The 24,171-nt window shown below is 37.8% G+C and overlaps 1 protein-coding gene across 1 annotated transcript; it reads right to left on the bottom strand.

Annotated features, from left to right (window-relative positions):
- Positions 1–20,353: 20,353 nt before the first annotated feature.
- On the bottom strand, positions 20,354–21,124 carry LOC110943190 (sporulation protein cse15-like). The gene has a single exon (XM_022184945.1). It carries the CDS (start codon positions 21,122–21,124, stop codon positions 20,354–20,356), a length of 771 nt encoding a protein of 256 aa, XP_022040637.1.
- Positions 21,125–24,171: the final 3,047 nt, after the last annotated feature.

Consider the following 24,171-nt stretch of genomic DNA (forward strand, 5'->3'; position numbering starts at 1 on the left):
ATCTCGGTGAAATGTTGTTGTAATCTCCGATCCGGCTTCCAGTGGCTCTGATACCACTTGTTAGGCCATACGCAGTATCTGTTCTAGTGAAAGAACGTAGCGGAATCGATCAGTGACGAGATGCGGAATCCCTCGACACCGTCTGAGAATCACTAACAACAATCTCAACGCTTAACATGTCTAATTTCATTGAAAGTATATGAAAGTCTAGTAGTTCCGGTAGACAATCAGACAGAGCTTCGCTTCAGCAAATCAGCAAAAGGTTCTAAACAACTAGCCCTACACTAGTATTTATAGGCAAACAGGGAGGTGAGGAGTGTCACCCGATCGGATGGTCATCCGATCGGAAGGTCATCCGATCAGATGGCCATCCGTTCGGATGACACATGTCGTCCGACGGATTTCACTAAACAATTAAAGCACCGATCCCTGATTTGTCTAGACACACAAATACATACATATACATACATATACAAAACCACACAAACATGACAAAAATACATAAGACTCGATACAGACGGAAGCTACAGACATATGCACTAACAACGATCATGTAGCCATGTTCGTTGCGAACCATGGCTTGACCGTTTAAGGTCTAACTAAAAGTCAAAGCGTTTATCATAAACGCTTGACTTTTTGGCTTTAAGAGCCAAATAAAATAACTAGCCATGAAAGGAACACTTACAAGTGGTCCTAGGGGCTGAATAAAACTCAAAGGATGCTCCCAGTTGTTTAGGAACTTTCAATAGAGAAGATAAGTGAATGAGAAGAACTGATTTGTGTCTGGGCTAAATCAACTGCATCCAATAGAGGTAATATGGTTGGTGGAATTTGTGCAGTGAGGATAGGGGTGGAAAGAGAATTTGCCCCGGGCAGTGGGCTGTGGATGATGGAATCAAGTGATTCCAGAGCATCATAATTTGGTGTTCCTGTTCTTACAACCTGTTCTTTTTTAGAAGAAGCAGGAGGAGTTTTAGGCTCAGGTTAAGATCTTTCATCCAACTGCTGTGAGGAAGTAACAGCAGTGGTTATTGGTGACTTTGGTGTTGTCATTGGTATAATCTCTGGGATCTCATCTTCCAGAGTTACCTTTTGATAGGTTTGGAGGGCTTTTGGATATTTTTCTTTTTGGGCTTTTTGGTGGTTTTAGGTGTGGGTTTCACAGTAGTGGTTGTACTGCTGTGATCACCTTGAGCAGTGGGCTCAACAGCAGATACCTGAGGAGCAGTGGTAGCTGCTAAATTCTACTCATGAACCTCTGTTTGTGTTTTGGAAGGTTTTGACAGCCTTGTAAAAGTTTCAGAGGTTAGGCTGTTTATTTGGATGGGGTTTCCTGGATAAGCACATGTGCATTATCTTTTGAAAATTTCTTTTGTAAGTAAAAACTTAGAAATCTGGGAAACAACAAAAATGCTTTTTTATTAACATTTGTAACAAGATAATTGAAGATCTTCTGGGAATAGTTAAAATTTTCTTTATGTAGTATAGCATAGCCCAGGTATTGGATCTTCAATGGTATCTCATTGAAAGCAGTTGTTTTATTTGAGACACACATGAGAAGGGTATGAAACAAAAACATCATGGCAGGAGGAAAACTGCCTTTTTGTAAAGTATCTTTTGTCATTTCCTCTTCATACCCTCTCTCAAGAAAATCAATTTGATACTCTGTTTTTGGGAAAGATGTTTTACCTTGAAGATCATCGAGTTCAAATACCTCTGAAATTGTTTGAGGTGTGATGGTAACTGGAACACCCTTTATCGAAGAATTGATGGCTAAGGGCTTTTTATCCTTAGTTTCTAATTTAGCATTTTTCAGAATTCTTGCTGGGTTTCCATGAAAATCGGAGCATCACAGGTCAACAAAGTTTTGTACTTTGAAGACGACAAAGCATCAATGACAGAGTTGAAAGTTTGGGTATGACTTGGTTTTTCAAGTAAACCCAAGTAATTATGTGGGGTTTTGAATGGAAGAGCCATGGTGATTTGAAGGTGATGAAGAACGGATGAAGAAAATGAGTGATTTTGAGAGAAATTGATGGTAACTGCTTTGAGAAAGGAATTTTGAATTCGATTCGACAGTGAAAACCCTGTTTGGGGTTTTGATCAAGGTTTTATAGGGGGAAAAGTGAATGCTGACATGGCAGCGGTTACAAAAGATCTGACCGCTATGTATTGTCCACGTGCCAACCTCTGATGAATAATGGAAGACAGTTGTTTTATGAAACCACTGATGGAGCAATATCAGTGGTTGCAACGGTTATAATGAAAACAGTGGGTGACTTTAACTATCAGTGGATAGCCTATCATTGGATGAAAACACTGATGTTTGATCAACACTGATTACCAAGGAAATGAGAGAACAGAGGTTGACTTTCAGCAGTGGACATCTTTTACCAGAACAGATGTTTGAACCAAAAACTGTGGTTATGGTAGATTTTTAAGGATTAATGAAAATTTCATTTTTAGCTATTTTTAAGGATGGATTTTTGATTTTCTAAAAACATTTTAATGCTTTTATTCATAGAAAAACAGGATTTTGCCTGTTTATTCCATGTTTAGCATGTCAATCCTAGAGATCAAGCTTTCAAAGGTGGATGTGTCTAATGTTTTTGTTAGCACTTCTGCCAGCTGATCTTTAGTTGGAACATGGTGCAGAGAAATCAAACCTTTTTCATAGCAATCCATCACAAAGTGATGTCTGATATCAATGTGCTTAGTGGTTGAATGACATACTGGATTTTTGATGATATTTTCTACTGCCAGACTGTCCAACATGAGAGGTGTCTTTAGGGCAGTGATACCAAAATCCAGCAGTTGATTTTGAAGCCAAAGCAGTTGGGCTGTACAGCTTGCAACAACTATATACTCTGCCTCAGTAGTGGATGTTGAAACAGCTGCTTGCTTTTTACTTTGCCAAGACACTAAGGAATTGCCTAGGAATTGGCACCCTCATGAAGTGGACTTCCTTGTTGTGTTGCATCCAGCAAAGTCACTGTCTGAGAAACCTGAAAGCTTGATATTTCCATCAGTTGGATACCAGATACCAAGTGTGGGAGCACCTTTGAGGTATCTAAATATCCTTTTTACAGCAATAAGGTTTGACTTTCTAGGGGCTGATTGGGATCTTGCACAAACACATGTTGCAAACATGATGTCTGGCCTAGATGCAGTTAGGTACAATAAAGACCCAATCATGCTTCTATAAAGAGTTTGATCAACCAAATCATCCTTTTCATCAGACATGACTATTTTTGTGGTTGCAATGGGTGTACTACATGGCTTGCAATCATCCATCTCAAATTTCTTTAAAAGTTCTTTGGTATATTTGCCTTGATGGATGAAAGTACCATTTTGCAGTTGACTTACTTGGAGACCAAGAAAGCACTGGAGTTCACCCATTGCACTCATCTCAAACTTAGCTGTCATGAGTTGTCTGAACTCTTCACACATTTTAGTACATGTTCTTCTAAAAATGATGTCATCCACATACATCTGGACAATCATCAAATCTTTCCCTCTCCATTTTAAAAACAGTGTTTTGTCTATTTTACCTCTAGTGAAACCAATAGAGATAAGAAAGGTGGAAAGAGTTTCATACCAGGCTCTAGGTGCTTGTTTCAAGCCATACAAAGCTTTGTTTAGCTTGTAGACATTATTTGGATTAAATGGATCCTCAAAACCAGGAGGTTGACTAACATATACCTCTTCTTGAATCTTACCATATAGGAATGCACATTTAATATCCATTTGTAACCATCTTGATGTTGTGGTTGACAGCAAAGGCCAGGAACAGTCTAATAGCTTCCAATCTTGCTACAGGGGCAAAAGTTTCATCATAGTCAATGTCCTCTTCCTGTCTGAAACCTTGAACCACTAGCCTTGCATTATTCTTGATAACAATGCCCCTTTCATCAGTTTTATTTTTGAAGACCCACTTTGTACCAATAGGACTTACACCCTCTAGCAGTGGTACAAGCTCCCATACTTGTTGTCTTTTAAACTGTTGGAGTTCCTCTTGCATGGCCTCTACCCAGCTATTGTCTTTCAGTGCCTCTTGGTACTTGACTGGCTGATGGAGAGATAGAAAACCAGCAAAAAGATAGATGTTTTGGGATTGACTTCTTGTGAGCACCCCTTCACTGATGTTGCCAATGATTTGGTCTGGTGTATGAGACTTCAAGAAGATAAGATCTCCTTTGTATGGAACAATGGCGTTTAATGGTGAGGGCTGCAGATGTGAATCATCTGAGTTAACCACTGCTGGTGACTTTGATGATCCAGCAATGGCTTCAAATGGACGTGGAGGAATAGGAGGTAATGGTGTGGACACGTGTTGACTTTTATCCACTGTTTGAGGACTTTTATCAATAGTGTTTGATGATGTGGAAGCAGGGGTTAATGGACTACTTTGGTCAACAGCTGTTGAGGTAGCAGTGGTTGAGCTTTGACAGCTGTTTTGAACATCTGCTGCTCTTCCAATTGATGTAGACTTTTGTTGTGGAATGATGACTTCATATCCATAGTCTGATGGAGGACTTTCTGATGGACCTACACTGTTAGTTTTGACAGAAACATTTTCAAAAGTAAATTTATCAACATCAAACAATTCTGCAGGGTTTGCAGGGATTTTCATTGAAGAAAGTTCATTGAACTTCACATTCAAAGTCTCTTCCACTGTTTTGGTCCTTGTGTTAAACACTTTGTAGGCCTTAACAGTGGTTGAGTATCCCAAATGATATCCACTGTCTACTTTGGCTGTAAATTTTGAAATTGAGTCTTTTAAGTTCAAAATAAAGCTTGGGCAGCCAAATACTTTAAAAGTATGAGATCAGTGGTTTGATTTTATACAGCATTTCATAGGCAGTGTTTTGATGCCTGGGGTTGATTAAAACTCTGTTCTGGACATAGCAAATAGTGTTTACTGCCTCTGCCCAGAAAGTTAATGGTAAACCTGAATCTGCAAGCATGGTTCTAGCAGCCTCAATCAATGTCCTATTCTTTCTTTCAACAACCTCATTTTGCTCTGGTGTCCTTGGAATACTGTACTGCCTTACAATTCCTTTTGACACACAAAACTCATCCAACTCCCTATTTCTGAACTCTGTGCCATTGTCACTCCTGAAGACTTTTACTGGCAAGTCAAACTGCTTTTCAACCTGTTTAACAAAGTCTTGCAGAATGCTTGCAGTCTCATCTTTGGAATGTAAGAAATAAGTCCATGTAAACCTAGAAAAGTCATCTACAATTACCAAACAATATCTTTTCTTTTTAAGACTCATGACTTTTACTGGGCCAAACAGATCCATGTGCAGCATTTGCAAGCACTTGGTTGTTTTGGACTCTTCAATGGACTTAAATGAGCTTTTATGTTGTTTTCCTTTTCAGCAGGAAACACAATGCTCAGGACAGGTGAACAGTTTTTGAGGAAGACCTCTTACTAACCCCTGTTTTGACAAAGCAGTGATTGTCTTGAGATCTGTATGCCCCAATCTCCTGTGCCATAATTCTGTTTCTTTGTTAGAGGTAGCTAAGAACAGACAGGCATCAGTCCTGGGGCTCTCTTTTGACAGATCAACTACATAAACATTGCCACTCCTTTGAGCAACAAGTTGGGTTTTTCCCATTTTTTATTATTTCTTCAATCTTTTTAACCATTTCTGGTCCAACAATCCTACAACAATCCTTAGTGAAGAATGAGGCATAGCCCTTATCACTCATTTGTGAGACCCTAAGGAGGTTGAATTTTAGATTGTCTATTAGATTGACATTTTCAAACTTAACATTACCAGACTGAACTGTACCAGACCCCATAACCTTCCCTTTACTATTATTACCAAAAGATATATCACCCCCTCCATGAGTTTTGAATTCTTTGAGTAGAGCTTTACATCCTGTCATGTGCCTGGAGCCTCCACTATCAACATACCAAAGACTATCTAAGCATGTAGAAGCTCCCTGCACATCAAGTAAAAGGTTAGTTCATGAGGGTCTCCAAAGCCAATAAGGCTTTGGATGGGGTCTCAATAGTGTCTGTGTTAAGTTCAGGTGGATGGACAGTGGTTAGCTCAGGGGTTTGGACAGTTTTGGAACTGTTTTTCTCTAACCACTGTTGGGGGTCTTGCCCTATCATCTACTAGTACCCAAAGGGATGCCTGTTCACTCTTGGTTTAGAAGGCTTTTTGTAAACCTCATAAACATGTGGGACCCTAGGGTATGGTGGTTGACCTTTACCTCTTCGGTATTGGTTTGCAGGGGGTGCATCAGTCACCTGAACTTCTCTTTTTACAGAGGTTTGGTTCAGCTGTTTTGTAACAGCTGTTTGAACTGGGACAAACAGTGGGTGGTTCTTGACAGATGGTTTTGATGAACTCATTGGTGTTTTTGACATGCACTCTTCCTTTTTGACCTCAAAGGATTTCAAGTGCACACACTGCTGAGTAGAATGGTTTGATTTACCACAGATGGAGCAGCTGCTTGAAGGCACAACAGTACTTGTTTTGTTTAGATCATAAGCTTTTAAATGAAAACAATCTTTGGTCAAATGATTTTTCTTTTCACAAAAGTCACAAAACAAGTTTTTAATCTTTTCTCTTTTCTTCCTTTTTTCAGACTCCTTTGCAACAGAGTTTTGAACCACTGTTGGGATGTCCTTAAGAGGAATGACCTTGCCCTTAGGAGCTTTTACACCATCAATGGTTGTGAAGTGCATTGGTTTGAAATTTTCAAGAATGTCACACTCATCAGACCATGTGGGTTTGAATTGGTATTTCTCAATGTCCTCAAAAGTTGAGGACCCCACAGATCTATCCAAATAGATTTTGTTACCAAGTTTGTCAGTTATTTTAACTTCTTGGCCATTCTTGTTGGTTGGTATGATTTCAACAGAACCTGCTTGATTTGCAGCAGTTTTTCAACTTGGTCATTTTTCCTAAACCCTATGCCAAATTTTACATTACTTTCAAGCTGTTTTTCAAGCATAATTTCATAACCTTTGCAGGATTCCACCCATTTTTCACAAGTGATTTGGGTGGATTCCAACTCCTTTTTGTAGGCTTGATATTTTTCTGTCATAGTCTAGAGTTGGTCCTTAGTTATGCTATGCTCTTGTTTGAGACTGCAGATTCCATTATCTTTTTCAGCCAATTTGATTTTCAGTTCTTTTAAAGACTTTTCAAATTGAACTTCATCATTTAACACTCTATCTCTAAGGTTTTCATTCACCTCTTTGATGTTAGCAAATGCTATGATGCATTTGTCTGAAGACAGATTTTTAAGAACCTGAGATGATACCTTAGCTGCAGCCATCATGGCACAATCACAAACATGCTCTTTCTCATCAGCCACATTCTCTTCCTTTTCACCATGTTTCTTTTCTTTTTCAGACCAGGGGTCAGACAGTGGTTCCAACAGGGGTTCTGAACTTTCTCCCAGTAGTATTTCATCAGCAACAGCAGTAACCACTGCTTCAGCAATTTCATCCACTGTTTCAGCATTTGATTGTCCTTCTTCAGTTTCTAGCCCTTCTAGTATTGACTCTAATGCCATAAAATAGTATTCATCATTAGAAGCATCATTAGTAGCATAGAGTGCAAAATTTTCATCATCTAGCTCATCAGGTAAGCTACTCCAGTTGATATTCACCAATTTATACATATTATAGTCCCCCATTTTATCCCCATTTTATGCGTTTTCGGCCGTAAAACCATCATTCGGATACTTAATCATGTATACTTTTGTTTACAGGCCTAAAACAGCATGCCAGACAAGATGATAGTGAAAACGAGGACTTTCCGGACGAAACGACAAAGCTGCGAACATTCTGTGGGAATTCTGACCTGGGCGATTGGCACGGACGTGCGTTGAATGGAACGACCGTGCGTATCCGACAATGCAGTCCAGCCCGGCAATGAACGACGGTGCGATCCGACGTGCAAGCTTATTCCGGAGTTGAACGGGCGTGCGGATGGTTGCACCCCGTGCGGATTCGATGATCAGCCAAAGCCCGGCAATGCATCACCAGTGCAGCAGTCCATGCAACAAGAGCCCGGAAATGCACGATCGTGCGTCCAAAGGAATGGTCATGCGAGATCGACGATTGGTCAAGATCTGATAACGTCATGCGGTATGGTGAACAGTAACTCCAATAATTCAAAAAGTGAACGGTCGTGCCATAAAGTGCACGACCGTGCGAGATCGAAAAATATAAAAACTTGCAGAAACATTCTTCTCGTAACACTGGACATTTTGGAAGCGATTCTAGCGATTTTCAGGCTCCGGAGGCGTTAGCTTTTACCTGGATTCAAGCTACATTGTGCCGATTAGCTTCGTTATCTTTCCAGATTCTTAATCTAGTGCTTGTTTATGGTTGGGTTTTCTAATCTTTCCAGAATTTTGTTAATCTTTCAAGCCTTTGTGCAAAAACACAACAATCCCTTGCTTGATCATAACCATTAGTATGTTAATCTTTGTTTGTAATGACACTTGGAAGTATTTTCTATGTTAATCTTTGATGATTAGTTTGCAACCTTGTTATTGTTGTTGATTTCTTGATTATAAGTAATTGTGTTGGATGATTGGTATATGGTTAGTTGAGATAGTTGAAAAATGAAGCTTAATTAATCATGTATTAGTAAACTTTAAACTTGGTTAACTAGTTTAGCTTGGTTAAAATGTGTGCACCATGATACTAGAAATGGTTAGTGGTTTAATAAAATGTAATTATTGTTAATCAAGAAAGCTTTCCGTCATATAAGAACCTTAACGGGTCAAATGGTGTTGTTATGAATTCTTGCCTTGAATTGTTAGCTTAGTTAGTAGTTTAGGCCAAAATTGCTATCTTGGTAAATTTATATGCAAGATTTGTAAAATGAACTCGGTTGTGATTTAATCTAGTTTATGCTTGTCTCGGTGGTTGCATTGTGTTTATCGGTGTCACTTTCTTTGATTAAGTGAGGTGAGAAAACTCCTAACGCATGACTAACTTATTTTTAAGAGATTTTCATATACATTTATCAATTGCACGTTAAAGAACAATTTTAGGTGGTTAAAGTGTGTTTATCGTTTTAGCTTTCCGAATGATTGTCATGTTAGGATTCCCGAAAGGGATACTAATTGTCTTGAAAATGAAGAATTGATCGAATGCTTCTAGTGCCAAAACTAACTTAGTTGACATGCTTTGGTTTTGTATTAAGCAAGGCTTCTTATCTATTTTCATATTTGAAATCTACTATGTTTTTATATGTATTTGTTTATGCTTACTTTAGTTTAATTAAAATCAAACAACTTATCTTCTTACCGGTAGTTTAATGACAAAGGTCTAGTATTATTCCTCCGCCCATTTCCTTGGATCCATACTTGGTTCTTACCGATACTTTACTACATATATGACAGGGTACACTTGCCTCCTTCGTGTGTGTTTTGATGTTAAAGTAATAATCACTTTCATAAATTTAAAACTGAATCGTGTGTAATTTCATTATAAAAATACGTGTAGTCGCGCACACGTCACCAATCAATAAAGCCTTGGGTGAAAAAGCTTTGCTGATCTGGTTAAACCACTGCTAGTGTAGCTTGTTGAGGTGCAACTGGTTGCACTTGAACCTGAGGGACAGGAGCTTGGACATACTGAATTTGTGGGACAGTGGTTTGGACATAATGCACAGGAACAGGGGTTGCAGGATTTGCATAATGGGCAGTGTTTACATGGGCAGCAGGGGTATAATGGGAATATTGCATAGTGCTTTGGTTATTTTGTGGTCTTGGACTAGGGTGAGTGATAATAGGTCTATTGCTTTGACTCCTACATTCCCTAGCAAAGTGACCTAACCTATTGCACTTGTAGCATTTGATTTTTGACTTATCCAACCCTACTATTAGATTCCCATGCAACCCTGGGAATTTTCTCCCTGCCCTTTTTTTTAAAACTTGCTGGTTCTAACACTCAGCAGTGCAAGTTGGTGTAAAATGTCCATTTCCTCTAAATCAGTTGGATGAAAATGCTGAAGGTCATTGAGTTCAAAGCACAGATTATCAGAGTTCTGGCTTTTTCCATTTGCTGTGAAAGCATAATTGGATGAGTGAGGATCAGAGTTGAAATTTCCACCAGCAGTTATGTCAATAAGTGGTCATAACTCTGATCCTTACTGCTGCCAGACTCTTCCTGGCCCAAAAGAGCTGTGTTGCCAAATGAGTAGTCATCTGCAACTTTGCCAGACTCTTGCAGCTTCTTTTTCTGGTTCAACTCCCTTTCATAGGTCAGGAGTCTACCATGAAGCTGGGTTAGTGTCAGATCTTTGAACTCAACAGAGTTTCTGGTTACAAAAGCAATTGTGTCCCATTTATCAGGAAGTGATCTTAAAAACTTGCTGTTAATAGTTGATTTAGTATATTCAGTTTTAACAAGCTTAAGTTCACTTATGAGACAACTAAATCGCTCAAACTGCTGTGACAAAAGGTTTCATACTGTTGGTTCAAAATTCCCCTGTTGTTTTCAATTACTTCTTCAGTCCCCCCAAACTGTTCCTTAAGTGCATCCCACAACTCTTTGGCACTGTTACAGTGTAACAGTCCAGCATAGATCTCATTTGGTAGTGCAGATGCAACTATGATGAATGCCTTGGCATCTAGTTCAAGTTTTTGAAAATCTTGATCGGTGTAGTTCTCTAATTTCTTAGGAACAAAAACCTTTAGGTCCTCAGCACTCGGCACCATTGGACCATGTAGTCCATAGATAACCGATTTCCAACATCCGGTATTCTGTTGAGCAAGGATGTGACCCATCCTTCTCTGCCAGATGTTGTACTCGTGTCGCTTCAACATGGGTGGTTTGAAGAGTGAACCGATGCTATTATTAACATCTTGTGATTGTGACGTCATCCTGGTTTTTTTACAGGTACTGATTAATCAACTTTGTTCGTGATTAATCCTTACTCTGTTTTTCAGCAAAACGAACAATTAAAAGTATCAACGATTATGAGCTGAAATTTTACGTTAAAATGATTGTTAGATCAAATTTGACTGTCCTCGCTCTGATACCAATTGTTAGGATCTGAGTTTCTTATGATTTTGTTTTTGTTTGAGAATTATGAAAATGAATAAGTAATTGCAGCGGAATAAAATGGAAACAAACTTTCACACATAATCAAATAGGAGAATTGCGTTCAACACACATGTTTGTTCATGAAATTGAATGATTAAATTTATTTCAATGACTCAATTACACTTGCATGCATGTATTACAATCTCCACCTCAGCCTGAGCTCACACAGTTTGTTCGTACAGGAAGACTTGTGATGAAAGAGCTAATAGAACAGTACAGGGTACTATTCTATTTATAGTACAAAGCAAACCACTGTGGCATCTTTTCTGACGTCACCATGATAGTGACATCTAACCTTCTAACAAACTCAAACTACTGGCCTATTACAACCACTGATTACAAACAACTGATTACAATATACAAAGCATAAATGAAACAAATGATTCTTCATTCCACTGCTTAGGCTCCAGCAGTGCTTTAGTCTTCAGCAGTACTTGAGACAGAACAGTTGGTTGAACATCAGCACTTAGTCTTCATTAGTCTTTTGGGTCAGCAGCAGTTAGGAAGGACAGTAGTTGAATCCATCAAATGTTAGAGCCACTGTCAAGGGGAAAGATTGAATACAAACATCTGCTTATTCTGAATCCACTGATCTGATCTAGTTTTGGCTTTATCAATTGTTCCTTTGGTAGGGTTCAATCCCAACACTTACACTTTTGCGCAATCATAGGCGCCTTACTTATGTAATAACCGACCCAAGAGGCATATTTACCTTTTTGCTAGCTTCTGATCAATAAGACTATATTTGGCAAAAGCCGCAAGTCTAAGTATTATTGACCCAAGTCCAATTATCTGGGGGGGGGGTACTATAGTCTTGAATGAATAGATTTATTATCTGTTGGAATGTATACAGGCCAAAGGTAGTTCCTTTAGATATGACCCGATACTTTAGAATAGGTTCGCTAGATTAAGCGTATACCAAATAGAATGTAGTTTAAACCCAACAAGTACTAGGACTTGTATAATATGGGTAAACATAATACATTCTATATTTTGAGATGAAAACGATAAGGTTAAACCCGTTTTGGTAAACTTATGTAAACTAGTTACGTAAGTCTAACCGTACACGTATAAGCGATATCGGGTAACCGGATGAGTCATGAACAAGTTCCATATGCCAATATACTTTAAACAAGTTATAATATCAGTAGAATATCAACTTGTATGCCCGTTAAGGTTTTAAAATCAAACAATGCCTCATAAGGGTGTTTTGGTCATTTAGCGACGTATAAAAGAGACTTGCGTACAATCTGATGTTACGACCATAAAAATTCTATGTAAACACTTTATTTGTGATATAATATCAGTAGGATATCAAACATATATGTGTTTTATAGTTTTAAGACCAAACTATGCACCTTAGGGGCATTTTGGTCATTTCACACATAGTTTCGAAAGCTAATTTGGGAATCTGAGTTTATATCATGTACCTACTGTAAAATATTTAAAATGATTTATAAAATCAGTAGGTAACAAGTCTTGGTTGGTAGTTATGGTTTGAAACCATACTACGCGCCGAAACGACGTTAAAATCATTAAATGACGATATGTGTGATGTTTAAGGAAAACTGATGTTATGATCAGGTTTATATGACCAAAATATGTTATTTAATACAGAATATCAGTAGGAAAAGGCTTCGTATGATAATCATGCTTTAAAAACCATTTTGTGTGTTATAAGGGCATTATCGTCATTTAAGAACATAATACAAGCACTTATGCATAAACTCAGTTTATAATCTGAATTGATATCTCAAAATATCCGAATTATGATATTAAATTTGTAGGCAATGAGTTTGGCATGAAAAATTATGCTTAAAACCGATCTATGCACATAAAGGGCATTTTGGTCAATTTAAAGCATAATTTATGACATTATACGCAAACTCAGTTTATGATCAGATTTGTAATATCAAAATATGTTAAACATGTTAACATATTAGTACCTAAATCATTTGCAAGCTTATTTGTGTCTAAAACCTTATTTTTGCTAAAAAGGGCATAAAGGTCAAAGTTTGGCAATAATACGGAAACTTTCATAAAACTCAGATTACTAATATGATCATGTAATATAACCTTATAGGGTTATGCTACATCATATTACGATCATAACGGAACCTTAAATCAGTAGCATATTAGTCTAATTCGGTTTATAACCAAAAGTCAACGTAGAAGTCAAACTACGCGACTTTTGATTGCGAACCGACTCTAAAACTGGAATTGACCAGCCGAACATGTTTACACATCTTCTAATAATTATTCCCAAGTTGTTTAAGTGATAAAACATATTTTAGACAAAGCTTAACATCGATCAGTGACAAGGTGCAGAATCCCTCGACACCGTCTGAGAATCACTAACAACAATCTCAATGCTTAACATGACTGATTTCATTGAAAGTATATGAAAGTACAGTAGTTCCGGTAGACAATCAGACAAAGCTTCGCTTCAGCAAATCAACAAAAGGTTCTAAACAACTTGCCCTACACTAGTATTTATAGGCAAATAGGGAGGTGAGGAGTGTCATCCGTTCGGATGGTCATCCGATCGGATGGCCATCCGTTCGGATGACATATGTCGTCCGACAGATTTCACTAAATAGTTAAAGCACCGATCCCTGATTTGTCTAGACACACAAATACATACATATACATACATATACAAAACCACACAAACAGGATAAAAATACATAAGACTCGATGCAGACGGAAGCTACAGACATATGCACTAACAGACTCCCCCTTGGATGTAGCTGTAGTCTTCCTTCCTGAATAGTCTTCAAGTCGTCTTCCTGCTGCGTCTTCTAGCCTTAGCTTTCTGTCTTCGTTTCTCTTCACGCTCTGCAATCATCTTGCGCCTTAGAGGCCTACCAACTTCATTCCAGTATTTTCTATATTCAGGATCACCATCGCGCTTTCTATCCCAACTTGGGATCTTGTTTTCCTCCTTTTCGATTGGTGTCTGGTCTGTTGGTGGAGGTCTCATCAGCTTCCATTGTGACATCTGTGCCTCCACGGCCATCGAACAAATACCAAATCAATGAAATATCGTATTTCATACTTGGGATTTGTATAAATATGTGTATCATTTGCACATATCAATTCTCGTTCGATTTCGAGCTCTAAATCGCTCTCTGAAAAGTTATACGTGAACTGATGCGTAAACATAATCAGTTTAACACGACAAACACTCCGTAATAGTGACCTTAACATACCTTAAATAACCTTTACATAACTTAGAAATAAGTATTGGAAGGTTTGGTGTCTCGAAATCAAGTTTATTCGCTTACAGGGTCTAATTTCGATAATGGGACATGTGTAGCATGATAAAAGCAAGGTAGATACGCCGCTGATACATCTTATATATAAATGCTCTTATCATATTACATTTTGAGTCATTATTTAGTTCACTAGGGGAAACGATTTTAAAACGATGTCACACAACGAGGTTTTTGAAATGATATAAACCATACGAGTTTTGTTAACGAGTTTTTACGAGATTTTTACAAATTGATTTAACTAAATGTTTTGGGTTAAGAATCATGGCTACGAGATTTTATAACAAACTATAACCAATTTGATTTGAGTTGGTTATTTATGTTGTAATACACTTTTCAAAACAAGGTATGTATTTTGACTCTTGGAGTCTAACGAGGTACTACAACATATAAACTAGCCATGAATCCGACACTCTCATAAAACCTATATACTCGCCAGCATTTCTTTGCTGACTTTGTTTTCACATATGTTTCAGGTATTGTTGAATGATGTTGATTGCTAGGATGCATACTCACATAGGACGGGACGAGGCCTTAGTGACTTAATAATAATGATAGACTATGTTTAACTTGCTTGTTAGATTTCAAGACGATGTAAATGTTTAATGTTTAATAAAACAAAACTTCAAATTTCTGTGTGTTTTGAAACAATGATTCTGTTACAACACTCCCCAATGTTTCCGCCATGTTTTGTTGTTTTATCGTGGTCGGGGTGTGACATCCATCTTCCAAGTTTTGCAGCTCTATCAGAAATCTCTTTGAATCTTTGAACTCGCTTTTCTCTCTTCAAGAATTCATCTATCTCCAAGTCTCTGAACTTTGACTTCCAGTATCTGCCAGAATTGATATCCTTTGCCTAACATAAGTTCACTAACTTCTGATACTGCTGAGCTTGAACTTTCTCTGGCTTTTCATACACAATCTTGTTGTAGAATAGACAATCAATATCTTTCTTCGAGCAGTTGACCAACCACATCGGGTCCAACACACTTATCCTTCTTGATTCTCTAGACTTTTTATCAAACAGAGATATCACCGCTTCCGTTATGCTCTGGTTGTATATCCAACCTTGAAAATCTTCATAGAAATCCTGCTACATTGCATGCAGCCACATGTTTTTCAGACATCTTGGCGGCTTTATAATCAAAGTAATATCCTTCTCTTTCGTATCTGGATCTATCTTTATATCTTGCTTTGGATATTGTGGCTTCCAGTCTGGAAATCTGTTCTTTGCCTGCCACTTAATGTATTTCCACAATCTCTGATCATGAACTTTCACATCAAGACCATGATAGAATTGCTTGATGTTCTTGGTCTGCACTAACTCCTCAACATCCCACCACGGGAGGGTTTGAATATCTGACAGAAACTCAAAGTACTGAACCCCCTATTACCGTCTGATAGCATAAACTTGCAGATCTTCAAGATAACCCCATGAGAGAATATCTCCCAGAGATATGTCAGCATTATGCGTTAAATACTGAAGAGGTCTCCTGAACTTCCTCTCCTTGGGCATTACTTTAAACCAGTTCTTCCTGCCCTCCAATAGAGTCTCCTTGGGCATTACTTTAAACCAGTACTTCCTCTCATGCTATCTTGCTATTACTTGCTAAATTATCTATCAATTTACTTTGTTTGACCCTTTCAAAATTCCAATCGTAAATACATTCTGACCTATACTTACCAATTACCCAGTTCTGTCACATCCCTTCCTAGCCGAGCTATATGCTCTCATAAGAAAAACATAACCTGGTTAATATTTGCCTTAAGAATTTTTTTACCTCTTCGGTCCGCATTTACTTACGAATTCGGGCTTTTCATTCCACCTTCCATTCCTTTCCATGTTTTGAATCCGTCTCGCGGATTCAAACATATCCTTCATACTTTCTCATTCCTTCTATGCTTCGAATCCGTCTCGCGGATTCAAACATATCATTCGTACATACCATTACTTCTATGTTTGAATCCGTCTCACGGGTTCAAGCATATCATTCGTACATACCATTACTTCTATGTTTGAATCCGTCTCGCGGATTCAAACACATCGTTCATTCGTTCCATTTATATGAGTTGCTTAAATTTTCTTAAGAGTCTTATAATTCTCACCCACACGTCCAGCTAATACTCAATCCTTTCGGACATACCTGCAACAATTATCACGGTCTCACGAACGTCATATATTTCTTGCGTACTGGCCAAGTACGCAATCTACATACTAGTTTCGTGCCTTCATGTAATCATCGCCTTACGAAGAATTAAGTTTCGGCACGTTTAACATTCCAAAATCCTCATTACTATTCCATTACTATCCTTCATTTAAAATTTTCATTCACTTAATAGGCTTTTTACCATTACATGCACTCACATGTTAAATTTACGTACCTGGGCAATGGTCTTATTACATGCCTTGGTGCCGGTCCTAGACCGCGTTTACGAATCACCCTCTCCCAAGCAATTATCCTTACCTTACACATAACATACTGTTAGTTTTCAAATACATACTTAAGTACACACTTACATTCGCTTCCACCTTTAGATCTTGATCGAGTCTTGGATTGTACGGGTTCCTGGTCACAAGAGCGCACAGATTTGAGTTCAAGTATTTGCCTCCTCATATTTGATTTCGCTCAAATCAGGGCTCTGATACCAACTTGTAAGGCCCTAATACGTATTTGACAAGAAGTCGCAGCGGAAAGTCGTGCCATAAACGTCTTGACTTACTTGAAAGTTCGTTTTAATGAATATGTATCTTTTACAAAAAAAAATATAATTCCTGTTTGCTAAAGTACATACTCAATTATTCCCGTCCATTCTATCTAGTGACTTGGTCTTCGATCTCTATTCTTCGTGATAACCGCCCGTGATTCGTACAACCTGCACTCACCACATACATTCATAACATTAGTACACAACAAGATTCAATCTCGTACACTTCCCATTTCGTTATCTTTCTAACTTTAAGCATTTCATCTGTGTATCCATATCCTGGTGAGGCTTCAATAATGTACCTGCATTACTTTTCATTCTCAAGGCACACTATTAATAACGTATTACTCGACGTATCTAAATCATGCATACATACATTCTTACATGCATACATACACATCTACATACGTACATACCTCCCTATATCTCTACATACATGTATACACTCATACGTACCTTCATATATACCATATACACATCTGCATACGTACATACATCACTACGTCTCTACATTCGTACATATACACATACATATCTTCACATGTCACGTCTACATACTTACATACATTACTACGCCTCTACTTACTTGCATACACTCATACGTGCCTTCATATATACTTAAATACACATCTACATACTTACATACACTCTTACGTACACGTTCAAGATCTTATATACCTCTTATATATCCATACATTAATTACATGGTACTTAGACTTCAGATGTATAACCCATAACGTCAAAGGAACGATCAAAATCATGTTTGGGAGGCCCGTCGTGGTCCAAGATCTTATATACCTCTTATATATCCATACATTAATTACATGGTACTTAGACTTCAGATAACAAATTTTAGGTTTTTGAACATGGGGAGGCCGTCGGCGACGGCCCTAGGGGCGTCGGCTACGGCCCTTGCAAGTGCCCGTAGCCCAAAACTTCCGTAGACAGCCAAATAACCCGTCAGCCAAAAACTGACTTTCCAGAGCCTGTCGGCGACGCCCCTAAGGCCGTCGGCGACGCCCTCTAGATATTGCATTTTTCTGCAACTCCGTTTCGTCGTCCGTACGCACTAAAACGCGCATAACTTTTGAACCATTTACCCGTTTAACCTACCGTTTCTTCCTACATGCTCGTAATTTGACATTCTATCATGTGAACTTGAAATCCCATATCCAGATTAAGGAAACTCTTAACTTATGCACTATCGGCTTATTATTCATTTACGATTTATCCGACCCGTTCATGTTTTTATCAAATAACTCATTCCTTTTAACTCAAAACTTACATGAACATTATGACCATAACACTTTTACATTATCCGGGGTGTCGTACTTGGAGATTACACACCCGATACCTGGTATTTGTTAAATTCATTCGTTATTACGTAATTGAACATTAAATAGTACAATTTCCATCTATGAAATTGTTTATTCATTTACTCATAATTTACTACCGAACCTCTTGCCCATTGACCCGCGTCACCGTTTCTCGGTTAGCATGCTTACATACAATTTTATCTATTACCCGGTTATCATACCGAAGTTTTTACTTATGCAACCTTTCCGGTATGCAATAAAACCTCATCTTGACCCATTTGATTTACTTAGCGAAATTCATCGATTTCATACAACTCATTCCTATTTGACCTCAATTATCATACTTAATTAAATCGCACCTAACTTTACATAAACAACTAAGAAGTGATTACGGAAATCACTTACCTTATGCGTCCGTGCTCGTATCCGATCCCTAGCCTCCTTTTCGCCCGTTAACACCTCGTGCTTGAGCCCGTCTCGACGTGATTCCTATACTTCCATTTTGTCGAAATCATGCTGTTATTAGCATACTCATTGGTACATGTTAACAATCATATCAATCGCATATTTCACATTTGACTTTCTTTAGTCACAATCAACAAGCATAAGACATATAATCAAATTCAAATCCTTTCAAACTCATGAAATTCGTTATGCCATCGCAAATATCACGTATTGACATAACATGTAACTTACGACTTCCTATAATCCTATTTTTATGACAACAAATCATATCATGCTTCTTATGCGTAGTTAACATTCAGAAGTCAACAATTCATCATGTGAACTTTCGACTTATTCTCATCTACTCGTAATATCAAAGTAGGCTATACAAAAGGCACCATATACATTACCTACTCTCGATGCAAATGTGCTTACAACCATATTCAAATTAGTAATTTAACATGATCATACCATCATTTTCGTATTTCATTCCTATATACACCAAGCTTTTTCATAACATTTTGCATCCTAACTTCACTTAAGCATTTCATCATACACTTGGTGTGCGTACCACCTTTTAAGCATAAAGTACAACTAATTCATGCATAATCTTCTAAATTCATACACAGTTCATTAAATCCTTCCACTCATCAACATGTAGTATTTAAAACTAAACATCAAGCATATTATCATCACATTTTATTCAATTCATCTAACAACAATTCATCATACCCACATAATACATCGATCTTTCAACAAGAATTGGACATAGGTGGTGATTCAAGTCATCATCCTCACAATAACAAATGTGTTTCACCCCTAAACATCAAGTTAACACAAACCATACATAACCTATGTTCTAAATGATGATTCTAACCCTTATACATGATCAATTTCATATTAACTCACGGATTAGAACATAACTCACTTTCATATCAAAGTCACCAAATCAAAAATTTCAACTTACCAAGTGATTCATAGGGCTAGATGATGTAGAATCTTGATTCATGCAAGAGAGTTAGGGTTGGATTCTACCTCAATTCTTCAACATTCATCACCATGAGAAACCCTCATGCCTCCTTGCCTTGCATCGACACCAACATCAGACTTATGTCTGATGATTATGGTCTTCCCCACTTAACCCAAACTTCATTCAAAATGTGCAAGATTAACCCTTGCACTTTAGTTAACTTATTTCTTTCATTCTTGAGACTAGTAGATATACAAACTAGGTTAACTAATCCTAGTTAGTCAAATCTAGTTAAGTTATTTCATACATAATTCTAGTATATGCCATATTTATTAAATATTATATTTTTGGGGCATTACATAATCCCAATTCCTCTAACTTCTCAGCCCTTGTTCTTGGTACCTCCATCTCCCCCTCAAATGGAGCATTCAAGTAAATAACAGTGGGTTGTGTGAGGAATACCTGGTCAGTATGTTGTTTTCCAGAAGAAGAAGACTCCTGGTGCTGATCCTCCTGCTGCTCATTAATCTCGTCATTCAGAAAGTCATCCAACGATCAGCATTCCTGTTGACCCTTGATCATCATCGTCATCATTACCTTTAGGATAGTTATCGATATCTTCAAACAATTCATCCAACTCCTTATCATCCAACTTCTCTTCTTCCTCTTCTTCTTTATAACATAACAACTTCACTTCAGGTTCTCTCGCCTTCCGTTTTCGTTGTTCTACTTTCACTAAACGAATAATATCATCAAAATTGTAAGATAGAGGGGCTGAATCACCAACTAGAACAAAACCTTGATCTTGATCAACTTCCATATGCTCCTCTTCAACATTCACAGCATCTACCATTTCAACGTCACCTTCAGGCTGACTCGAAGAACCTCCAGCTTCTTGAGTCTCAACAATTAAGTCTTTTTTCTTTTGAGTTGCTGCCTCAGGCAACTCTTTCTCCCTCTGAGCTCTTCGTTCTTCAACTCTTTGGATCTCTAGGTCATTATATATAGCTTGAACGTTGATACCTAGATGATGTTCCATCACAATGTATAACATGTTAAGTTGTTCGTCTTTCACTGCCTTATCAGCCCTTAGTGCTTCAATCTCCAGCTTCAACACTTTGATTTCATTCGAAGATGCTTCATGAAGTTCATCTAACATTTGATGCAGTGTTTGATTTGTTTCATTCATGTTTGCGTACTTCACATTCACTTCAGAAAGCTCTGCAGAGAGTTGCTCGAAGAGTTTAGCATTATCATCCACATCTTCAACCAAAGTCTTTATCCTTTTTGCATGATTCTTCACAACAGACTTCATCTCTTCATTCACTTTAGTAATCTTCTCAAGCTGCTTTTTCAACTCGTCACGTTCAGCTTCAGCTTTTGCTTTCTCTTTTCCAGAAAACTCACTTTCTTTGTTAATTCTTTGACTGTTGCATCATGAAACATGTCATATTCTTCATCAGGAAGAATATCCTCAGTGAATTCACCTTGAACATTTGGAAAACCTTCAAATAAACCAGGTAGAGAAGTTTTCTTTGGCTTTGGCGTTTCTGCATCATCTTTCTTTTCTATTCTCAAATATTCTGGGCTTTCTGGAGCTTTCTCTTTCTCTGGAATAGGTCTTTCAACACTTTGAACCTCAGCTTCAGGATTACTTTCAGTTTGAACCTCTGGAGCTTGAATATGCTTTTCAGTTTTACCACTCTGTGTCTCATGTACTGACGCAGATCCCTTTCTAGCTCTAACACTTCGTGGAATAACTCCAGGTTGAACAACATTTCGTTTCTTTAAGAGTTTCTTCTTCTCAGCTTGCGGCGTAGGAATATAAGTCTCATCCTCTTCATCAGAACCCTTTTTCTTCTTCTGAGGCTTCTTTTTCAAAGTGGCCTTCCCAACACCTATCTTTGAGTTATCAATATCAGACTCTGTTTCAGTTGATTCATCATTAGCATCACTTGAAACTGTATGAGAAACGCCTTCAGGTTCCTTTTCTTTCACACTTTCTGGTTCAACATTCTTTGAAGATTCAATAGTCTTCTCAACGCTTGAACTTTGAACCTTTGCAGCAGTAGCTTCTTCATTCTTCTTTAAAAAGCTTTCAAGTGTATCGTTCAACAAACCAACACCTTGTTGAAGAACATCAGCTGGATCAAGCACTGGATCATCCACAAGTCTTGGTGGAGATTTCTTTGAAGGCCATGCAAAACAAGTATTGAACATTCATTAGAAATATATAACAATTAATAATCTAACTTTTCTTATGACTCCCCCATTCAACTATACCCTTAACAACAATCTTTGGTGTAGAAACTTTAGGTGCAATCACAGTTGGAGAAGCCTTTGGTGTTCTCTTCCTCTTTCCGTCCTTCACAAACCAGTATCTTAACTTCTTTTCATGCATGTCCCTTAGACTATTTGTTTCATCTTCTGAATTACTATTTTCGTGCCTCCAAGCATCATTTTCAGAAGCTACATAATTACTGTTGTTAATCTTACAAATCATTCTCCTAGCTCTTGGCTCTGATTCATCTTTCTTCAGACCTTTATATTGACTCAATCTGCTCAAGGTCTCACTTTTCATGTGACGTAGACCTAATTCATCAGCATGATCCTTTGGAAGGTCTGTCACTTGATCATCTATCATCATTTGTATGAACCTTGGATACATTATGTATTTTTCTCCCCTGATATTATCCACCATATGATCAAACAACACTTGTGAAATGTTGTAAGGTCTATTAAGAACTAGACAGGTGATAATATTCATGATATAATCCGACGGCTCGTCGTAAGCTCTCTTTCTGTGTGATAGACCATGCAAGACACAGTGAACTAGGAACTTATATGGTGGACTAAACATACACTAGAGATATTTGTCATTTACATGTCCTGTAAAACCCATTCTGAACCATAGACCTTTATATAATCGTTCAGGAACAATGGTAGGGTCATCATTATTATCTCCTAAGTCCAATACTCATCTCAAATCTCCTACGTCAAACTTAACTTCAACATCAACGTCCTGATCATTCTCGTCTTTCTTTTGAACTGCAGAATATATCGTCTTTGTACTCTCATCATACCTCACCGACTTCCAGAACATTCTAACATGAGATTCATATACTATCGTCCTATTAGTCAACGCCTTATTAATCTTACTTTCTCTTAAGAACTTCGCCATATCTCGGAATTGCTCCATATTAGCATAATTTTCCTCCAAGATAAATGTTGCGAGAATGATGCCAATCTGATGCTCTTGCCTGCAAGAATAATCAACATTAGAATTTGCACAATGTTCGAGACAAAAAGTGAAAAGTGACAAAATTTTGAAAACTTCAAAAATTTTCTAACTCTGGAAAGCTCCTCTCTATGTAGTACTGATGGATCGAATGGCTATCCGATCGGATTGCCATCCGATCAGATGAGACATCACATATCAAGATTAGAATTAAACAAGTCATGTGCATTTGGATCGGATGGCCATCCGATCGGATTGTCATCCGATCGGATTGTCACTCGATCAACTGTTATGAAGAACAGTTTGAATGATATAAGAACATCAAAAATTTTCTAACAATTTCACTAAATTGAACACATTTTCACGTAGAGTTTTGATGTGCGTGAAGTGTGTTATAATTTAGATGTATATTTAAGCCCCTTTTTACACTTTTAGCCAAGTTTTAAATTTATAAAACACGATATTCACTAACACTAAACACACATATGGGCAAGTGCACCCATCGTGGACGTAGTATAGTGTTGGTAAGATACCGAGGTCATCCAAGGACACAAGAGCTTTTAATACCGGTTTATCCTCAACGTCTAATCAAATCAAAAAGTGAGAAAAATGTTTTAAACTAAGAAAAATAAAAACTAACTAAATGCTGAAAAATAAAATAAAATAAAAACAGATAGACAAGATGAATCACTTGGATCCGACACGTGTATTAGTATAACCTTTGATTATTTTCGCACTTTTGCACTTGTTTAAGAGATTATCTTAGTTATTGTAGTAGGCCCCTCTTTTGAAGGCGACGTTACCCTCAACCCAGTAGTTTGAGTCAGCAAGGATACAATCCTAAAGGGTCGGATTATTGAAAGATAATGAATTAAGTTATTAATGCAAATTGTGGTAGGCCCCGCTTTCGGCGGTGACGTTACCCTCGGCTAAGTAGTCTGAGTCAGCAGGGATACAGTCCTAAATAGCCGGGTTATAGTATTAATAGTAGTTAACTTATGAGGGGGTCAAAGAGTTTGGATCCCCGCCATCCAATACCTATGGGCATTGAAGGAGATCCTACTAAAATTGACCCAGGTCCCAAGCAGGACCTCTAAACGCTGAACAAGGGCAAGACCCTTACC

The sequence above is a fragment of the Helianthus annuus genome, chromosome 5, assembly GCF_002127325.2.
Source record: "Helianthus annuus cultivar XRQ/B chromosome 5, HanXRQr2.0-SUNRISE, whole genome shotgun sequence".
In the NCBI taxonomy this organism is placed as follows: Eukaryota; Viridiplantae; Streptophyta; class Magnoliopsida; order Asterales; family Asteraceae; genus Helianthus; species Helianthus annuus.